This window comes from Cygnus atratus, chromosome 18 (assembly GCF_013377495.2).
Source record: "Cygnus atratus isolate AKBS03 ecotype Queensland, Australia chromosome 18, CAtr_DNAZoo_HiC_assembly, whole genome shotgun sequence".
Taxonomy (NCBI): Eukaryota; Metazoa; Chordata; class Aves; order Anseriformes; family Anatidae; genus Cygnus; species Cygnus atratus.
Window position 1 is genome coordinate 6,696,057 of NC_066379.1, and position 8,657 is coordinate 6,704,713.

At 41.1% G+C, this 8,657-nt stretch overlaps 1 protein-coding gene across 1 annotated transcript; it reads right to left on the bottom strand.

Moving 5' to 3' along the window:
* Positions 1 to 175: 175 nt before the first annotated feature.
* LOC118253902 (ankyrin repeat domain-containing protein 40-like) lies at positions 176 to 8,403 on the bottom strand. The gene is made up of 5 exons (XM_035558774.2): positions 8,256 to 8,403; positions 7,527 to 7,675; positions 6,205 to 6,690; positions 5,462 to 5,637; positions 176 to 4,772 (listed from the first exon to the last, which is right to left on the bottom strand). Exons 1-5 carry the CDS (start codon positions 8,396 to 8,398, stop codon positions 4,629 to 4,631), a joined length of 1,098 nt encoding a protein of 365 aa, XP_035414667.1. The 5' UTR covers positions 8,399 to 8,403; the 3' UTR covers positions 176 to 4,628.
* Between the last annotated feature and the right edge of the window lie 254 nt (positions 8,404 to 8,657).

An 8,657-nucleotide genomic window follows, 5' to 3' on the forward strand; every position in this document is an offset into this window, starting at 1 on the left:
AATAAGTTTCTTTCCTAATAAATTTACTCATGTCTTCAAGCTTAGTCCACTAATTTGGATGTTTAGTTATTCTGTGGTGGTTGGGGTGGTTGTTTTTGTTCTTGCTGTGCCATCAGTTAGTATTTCCTTTCACACTTAGTTCCCAGCAGTTACTGTTGTTGGATTCCATGTCCCCTATGCTGTGGCTTATTCTGCAATTGGTTAAGAGGTTACGGAAATTTCACAATAAAAACGTAGGCCTTAAGCATTTATAGAACAGAAACTTCTGTACTAGTATCAGAAAGATGCCATTGCTGAGACTGACCATCAGCTTGCCTTTACATTTGTATTGTAGTATCAGTTTTGAACATTACTTAACAACTTTATGCAGTTGGTAAGCATGCATGATTTGCGTGTTGCCACAGATAAGGTAAAAGAAACATCCTTGGCACTTTCTTGTAAGGCTATAGCACAAGCAAATGTAGATCTTGTTGGAAGAGTCCATGCTATGTGTCCCAGTCAGGAGTGAGACAGTAAAGTGTACTTCAGTGCTGTGTCTGTAAGACATTAAACTCACATTTTAAAAAAATACGTTATCCTTTGTGTCAATATTCAGGACTTGATTCTGTAGGTAATGGTAGTCATATATGGACAAAACACCTCTGTTGCTTGTGCTGGTGTCGGTGTGCCTTTGTCATCTGTTTGTGGAAGTGCACTTGCAAAGGATCTGCAGGTTGGTCCCTCTGGTGAAATGGAGCACTGCTTTTCTGATAAGCTGGGATACTACTTGCAGACCGCCGTGATCCCTTTCTGACTTTATTTTTCCAAAGCAGATGTGGTTATGTGGCCACAGCAGAAAGGAGGCTGTTCTTTTTATTGGAAATACATGAGAATTCATGTGAGTGAAAGCAGGTAAAATTATAGTTAAGTTCTAATACTGACACTTTACAAACACCTTTTCCTCTCTAAACTTGAGGAAGAGACAGGATTCACCCACTGCATGAATGAACGTGTCACTTATTGATTTGGCTAAAATGTTTGTGTTGCACCTTACGTTGCATGTAATTACAATTATGTTGTAATTGTTATGGGGACCAGCATTTTCCTTTACTTATTTTTGACAGGTATGAATGGTAAAAATGAGGAACCTTTTAGTAACTTGAGCTGGGATTCCCATTTTGGCACAGCTAATAGCAGAGATTTTGGTGCATTGAAGTTGAAGGAAAAATTCCGTATTTCAGAGCATAGGAAACACGTTGCCTTTCCAGTACTTTCCTTCAGATTTAAATACAATGAGTGTCTCCGCAATACATTGGTCTATGTGAAAAGTGTCATCTTCAGAGCTCAAGCCCAAGATAAAACCTGAGATTTTCCAGGTATGCTATGCAAAAAACATGTAGCTTATTTAAGTAAGCACTTCCCCCATGCTTTTGCCATACTGTTTGGCACCTTGACGAGTCTTTTATTTGTTGTTCAGAACATACGGCTATGTGATTTTTCAAAGTTGCGTTAAAATTTTAACGTCCACCCTAGTTGTTTTGTGTGTCATTCCCCCCCCAAGCCAACAAAGAAAAGGGAAGACATCTAAATACTTTAAACAACCAGTATTTTAATAGAACTGAAGAGTAGCAATGTCAGTTCAGTATCAGTTTGTAGTGCAAACAAAAGTCCTTGGAAGAACAGTAAGTTTTGTAAACTTAGTTTCAGTTATTACCAACAATTTATTGTCCAAAGAAAACCAAACAACAATGAAACTTAGTGTGCCTTAGAGTCTATCAAACTGCATAAAACATATAAAAATATTTCTCTGAAATGCATAGACTTACTGTTATTACAGTCAAATCATAATTAAAGTTTTAGTCTAATCACATTAACAGCTATTCTTTGTGGAAACTAGTGCAAATAAAGCTTTTTTAAACTAGCTGCTCGTATAGCTGAACGTTTATTAATTAGTGGAGGCAGTCTTTACACTGATATCTTAAATACAGGAACTGGAAAGAAATCAGTTTTATTTTGAACCGTTTAACTATTCCTGTACTGGTTTTCAAACAGTTATTGCACATCTTCTGAACTAGTCTCCAAGCTACATTGAAAAGATAGATACATAGGTGTTAAGATAAAAGCTCATTTCCTGTTGTACAAGAAAAACAAAATGGGAGAAATAGGTATTTCTACTTCATGTTGTGTCATAGGTGTTAGCTTACCAGCAGCTGAATCAGGCTTTGAAGTAGCCCAGCTCTTGGACAGAGTAGGACTTAGAGTAAGTGAAAAGATGTTAAGTCACATTCCTTGTAAGAGGGAGCAGGTGGGAAAGGATGGTAATTATTTTCAATCCACTAAAGCAAGAATTTTAAGCCCAAGTAACTTAGTGGAAAGCCCGAACACAGACTCGAGCATCTCTTCTGCTGGCAGAAGGGGTTTCTGTATTTTTCTGAAATGCGTGCTTTTACCAACCTCCCTTAGAGGAGTCGCTTCAATGATAAAGCGGCTGTGCCACAGGAAGCTAAGAAATCGTGGCAGCCATGCTGCTCCTACCAAAACATGTTGATTGTACTATTTATGGTCTGAATGTCAACACTGCAATCCAGATCAACAACAAACACTGTGCCAGCTATGCATAAAGAATCTGCTCTAATGCAGCTTAATAAAGCAGAGATTGAAGGAAAATCAGTATCAAATTAAAAAAAAAAAACAAACCCTCAGGTTCAGAAAAAAATAACTCTACTCCCCATAACCCTTTCAACATTTTTGGTGTAAAGGTTGTTGCGTTAGTTTTTTGGTATAGGAGAAAACAAAAAGCTTCTTAGCTTTGCAGAATACTGGCATTAGCTCGAAGTTTCAGGCTGTTAATATTTCAGCATACTGCAAGTTAACTACCTTAATGAAAATTTGGAGTGAAAAGGAGTGACTCCGACAAGGTGTGTTTTAACAATGATTTTTGCCATCCATCCATCCATCTGTGGTTTTATGAATATTTTCATTACTGACTTGCTTCAGTGCTAGCTAAAGCAGGCCTCATCTTAGCCAGCTGTTTCTCTCCCTCCACCCCAAAATCATGAAAACACTTAGAGGCCTTCAGCCTTTTAGGTACTCATCTGGCTAACAATTTTGACACTACTTAAAAGTGATGGTAAAGTTGCAGGTTATTTAACAATTGTATATGTTTCCAGTTTAGTATGGCTAATCAGGAGCATAGTATGCTCCTTAGAGTTGTGATACCTCAAGACTATACTGTTGTGCTTCTCCTGCTCCTCACACAGCAGAAGCTAACCACGCACCTTGTAACTGGTCTTTGAGGCTGGGCTATACAGAAGCTACCTGACAGTACTGGCTTTTGGTGTGTCTAATGTATAGTCTCCCCAAATGGTTGGGAAAATAAAAACAAAGGTCACAGCTTTATGATGCCCGCCCTATCTGAAACATAAGGGCTTTCTTTTGAATAGGCATGTTAACTTGCTTTGTACCTTAAATACTTATTAAAAAAAAACATTTTTTAATTTAAGATTTTGTGGAACTGAAGGGATGCCCTCACTTAAGTTACGATATTCTTATAAGAGAAGGAAACAAGTATTTAAATTTATTTTACAATAAAATTTTACAAAACAAGTATTCTTATTTTCAGGCTAGTAACAGTTTTTCTCCTGTTACCTGAGAGCATTAAATATTTCTAGTCTCATAAGGTAGATGCAGTGGTGTCATACTATGGAACTGTGTTTAGGTGGAGGAGAGTAAGGCTGTGTCTATGTCACACGCTGCAGTATGGTGTGGCATTGGAAGCTAGCACTGGCACAGGCTGTATGCAGTACCTTGCATATGTACCAGCTCGTGTCTAAACGCAGCCTGGCCAGCACCACACTGCTGCGGGAAGCAAAGACTTCTTTAAATAGCAATACACTTGAGCTACAGCTGTGCTTCAAGTGCAGGTGCCTATGGGGTTGGCTTGCACAGGGCAGTTGAGGTAACTGCCTGCTGCACAGTCAGGTCTTACAAATGCAGAATGCTTATTGTCCTCATTACTATTGCACTGGAGTCCTGGGCCTAAACGTGAATGTGAAAAATCCTTCTCAAATTCAAAAAACACTGCTCAGCATTCATTTGGTACTTAAGTGACATTCAATTCGCTTATAATTTTGCGGAGAAGTGGAAAGAAAACAATAGCATCTTGGTAAGACTTTGTGAAGGGGGAAGAGATTAAGGAATCCTACATTTTTAGAGAGCAGCCGTTCAGTGTGTGCCAAATACCCTCTGAATTGTAACTTAAGCAGGAAGTTCAAAAACATATACATACATACACTATTTCCTGAATGACCAAGTAAGAGTCAGGGAAAAGACAGAGTGGGAATACTCAACATACTTTTCTATCAACAATTCAGTCTTTGCTGCCCTCTGTTGCCAAATACAAACAATAAACTGAATTGAACAGCACTGGAAGCATGTGATTTTAGTAGACATGAGGTATCCTTTATCTGAATACAGTATCAAGTAAAAAAATAAAAGCAAAGGGGTTATTAAATATCAAAGATAAATTATTAGTTAAAATATTAACCCTAACAATAACTTAAGGTTTCATAGATGCTTAATTCACTGCCTTCAAAAGGCAGCATCATATAATTACCAGGTTTTTGTATTCTAGAGTGCATCTAGAAGAGTCAGTAAGTCAGCTTTGATGCTCTACTGTTGTAGCATGGTCTCTCAGTCAAGGTTGATGCAGCATTTCTGAAGGGAGAGGTGTCACTTCTCACAAGAACTAACTCCAGCTCTTGGAAGTCCTGAAGTCTGGCCACGTCCTTGTCCTTTTAAAGGATAGACAGAACAACAACTTCTGAGCATATCGAACATATCTGGTCTTACTTTGTAAATATTTATAATAGCTAAAGAAAGCAAAAATTAAAGTTTAGGGAGTTCATACCCAATTATAGGAATAAATAAAGATAAAAACTTCCTACCAGTGTACACTCTTTCAAAGCACAGTTTTGTTGCCTTGACCCTCATGATGATTTGACTGTTTATGCACGTCACTTAACTAAGAGTTGTGACCAAACACATTTCATTTACAAAACTCTAATATACGTATTTTTGGACCATAAGAGTATGTTCATTTGTTAATAGCGAATCTTTAAAGCTACACACATAGCAATTTGTGGCATTTCTTCCCCTTGTTATTTGTTCTCAAGACAAGCAAATGCTGAAGCAATACATAGCAATTATGCTAAAAGCATGCTAATGCACTGTTTCTGATGCATTTAAAAAAAAAAAAAGTTGATCTAATTGTTCCATATGCTTTAGGAGTTGAAATAATCTATTTTGATAAGAATGTTTTAAGCAAGTTATGATGAAGTTACAAGGCAAGTCCAATATCCTTTTGAATTTGAGCTTAAATGAGTTTTTAACACAATGCCATGTTTGGCTGATATTTTTACAGAAATAACTTCTCTGATGTCTGTAAAGTGCAGAGTCAAATTAATCTGATTTCAATTCTTACCTTTCTTACCAGTGTATTAGGTAATTTTCTTATCTTCTCTACTTGTTCAGGATTTACACCCAATTCACAGCAACTCACTCTGAGCAGACCTTGATAAGTCAGTTCTTGTCTGTCTAGCTCAATTTCAATGAAGTCGTTGTCTCTGAGATTCTGGACTCTCACCTTAAGTACAAGTTCTGATTGAAAATAAAAAAAAAAATCCCCTAAAAAAACAACCAACCAAACAAGACCCCTAACACTAAAGTATTAGGATTATCTTTTGAGCTCAGGTTTTATAATACAATGTCTGCTCTCTCATGGAGTAATACCATGCCTTCATTTCACCAGCAACTAGTGGTTAAGAGAGCAGAAATACACTCGGGAAACATGTTTACAATGCTAAAAATCTGACCCATCCAGTCACAGAGTCAAGCTGCTACCAAACTACCTGTGATGCATTTTATGCTATATGGTATTTTGCAAAATGGAAGATTTTCTGTTGCTCAGTCACAACCACTGATCTTTCCCTGGGTGGAAAACAAAGTTTGGAAACTATTACTGTTTTTAAGATACAATACAACAGTTATTTTTACTTTGGAATGAAGAAAAAAAAGTCAATGTATCACTGTGTATTTTTGGTCTAAGAGCTTAACATCTCTATCTCTGTTCAACATTATTCTGAATGTGGAATGAATCCTTACCTCCCTTGATACCAAAAACATGGAATGGAGCATAATAGAAGGATGAAAATTGCACTTCATTACCTTGCATGTTATACGGGAAAGTTCCAGTAAAGAAAAAGGGCTGAAACGTTGGTGCAGGACCAGTAGGTGAACTGTCAGTTTGCTGAGGTACAGCCTCGTTTGATGCTACAGAGGAAAACAAACCTCTGCTGTGAGACAAGGGTGGCTGACAAACAGGGCCGTCCTGCATTTCGGGCATTACGCATGTTGGTGCTGTGGTAGGTGCTGATGGGCTGGGCAGCTGTTCCGCAGCATCTGGCGCAGGAAAATCATCGTTGCTGTTACATGATGTAGGTGTGCATATGCTTTCAACCTGAGTTGCTGATGAACAAGGACTAGTTTCACTCTGGGAAGCGGAAGAGATGGAAGCACTTTCATTCAGGGATTCTGCCAAGCTGTCTGGAATGCTTGCTTCAGTATAGACATAAGGGAATGGTGGGTTGGCCAAATAGTTTGCAACAACTGGCAAATTTAAATCTTTCGCTCCTTGACATTCATTTTCTTCCTCTATTAATGAAATTCAAAAATGTGGGGGTAGGGGATGAGAGAGAAAAAAGCCACCAAGTTATTGGATGCATCTTTCTCATTTTTAATAGTCAGTTTTCCTGTTGTTTCTTAAAACTACATCACATTCTGAGGTAAACACAAGGATAATACTGGTTTCTCATAAGCACATAACACCTGGAAGGCAAGTAGCTATGAAATGAAAGAAAAGAAAAAAAATTACAGATTTTTACAAATAACCATTGGAAAATGTCATTTCTAGCAGTGTTATTCTAGCTTTTTCGAAGGAAAGGGCCCATAGTTCTTTGCTAAATCTAATTTTGCAATGCTTTTAATAATACTACTGCAAATGGTTTGTTATGACCCATGCCAGCATATTAAACCATTGGAAAATGTCATTTCTAGCAGTGTTATTCTAGCTTTTTCGAAGGAAAGGGCCCATAGTTCTTTGCTAAATCTAATTTTGCAATGCTTTTAATAATACTACTGCAAATGGTTTGTTATGACCCATGCCAGCATATTAAACCAAATACTTCTTCAGGTAAGGGAATATGTGATACAATATCCAAGCCTTCTTTTCTCTTGCTTCAAATTTCTGCAGTAAATTTAATTCTTGTGTGAGTGAGGATTACAAGACACGTACTAATGTCAAAGCAGTTCAGAAAGCTCCGCTCACAGACTAAAAACCATTTAGGAGAAGTTACGTGATACATGTTTATTCCCCAGGAGCTATCTAATTAGATACAATAGTCCTACCCAAAGTTTTGCCAGTCTACTGATACAGGTAAAAGCATAAAAAGACCACAAATTCTAGAGTGCTTTTAAGATAGGAACAGTACCTCCCAAAATCTTCCGAATGTCTGGTTTCGAAGTTAACTGTGCAGCCAGCTCCCCGGTGGCCGTGAGGATCTGCTTGTCCGCACCAGCAGCCAGCAGACAAGCCACCACCTGGGCATGGTTCCGCTTGCAGGCCCAGTGCAGGCACGTCCTGTGGAGAAGGAAACAGAGGGGTTGTGCTTTCAGATGTACCCCAAATCCTCGCCGCCAGTCAATGATTCACCTGGGTTGCATGCTGAACACCGAGGAATAAAGTTTCCTTCATTACATCACGTTTTATCTTTGAAGTTAACAATTGTGTTCCAAGTTCTCTAGGGCAAGGCCCATTCCGTTGTGAGCCTTGCTGGTGAAGCCTAAGGAGAGGTCCTAGCACAAACAGGTGGTGACAGGTGGAAAGAGGACAGGCTCCCTTCGTTATGATCCTCTTTAGCAGTAAACCCCAAAGCCTTCTGAGATCAGCATTTCTTTTTCAGTAAACCACAAAACTAACGTGCTGCGTCCTCGAAGCAGCGATGACTGGGGTGAAGCAACATTAAACTCGGGGTGCCCAGATTTACGTTGGAAACCCTGGGGCCGACATTGTCCAAAACCCCTGCCCAAGGCAAGGGCAGCACCGGCCTCCCCACCGCGGGGCCGAGGGCTGCCGAGCCGCGGCCGCCTCCATCCCCGCCCGGGGAGCCGGGTCCCGCCACAGCCCCCAGCGCCACCCGCCCGCACCCCGCGCCCCTCACCAGCCGTTGACTTCGTTCTGGGAGTTGGGGTCCACGCCGAGCCCCAGCAGCCTCCGCACCTCCTCGGCGTCCCCCAGCGCCGCCGCCTCCCGCAGCCGCTCCTGCAGCTCCCGCTCCTCCGAGGCGCTGCTCATCGCCGACATCCCGGGGGCACGGGGCCGGTACACGGATCCCCGGCCCTCGCTGCCCGCCGCGGGGCCCCGGGAGCCCGTCACAAGGCGCGGAGGGGACGGAGGCCCGGGCGGCCTCCTCAGCGCCGCGCCGCCGGGCCCCCAACGCGCCCCCGGCCCTCCGCCGCCCCGGGCTCCCTTACGGCCGCCGCCATCTTGTGCCCAGGGGCAGCGGGCGGCGGCTGTGGCCCGGGGCCGGGCTCCCCTTGCCCTTTCTCACGGTTCTCGCCCC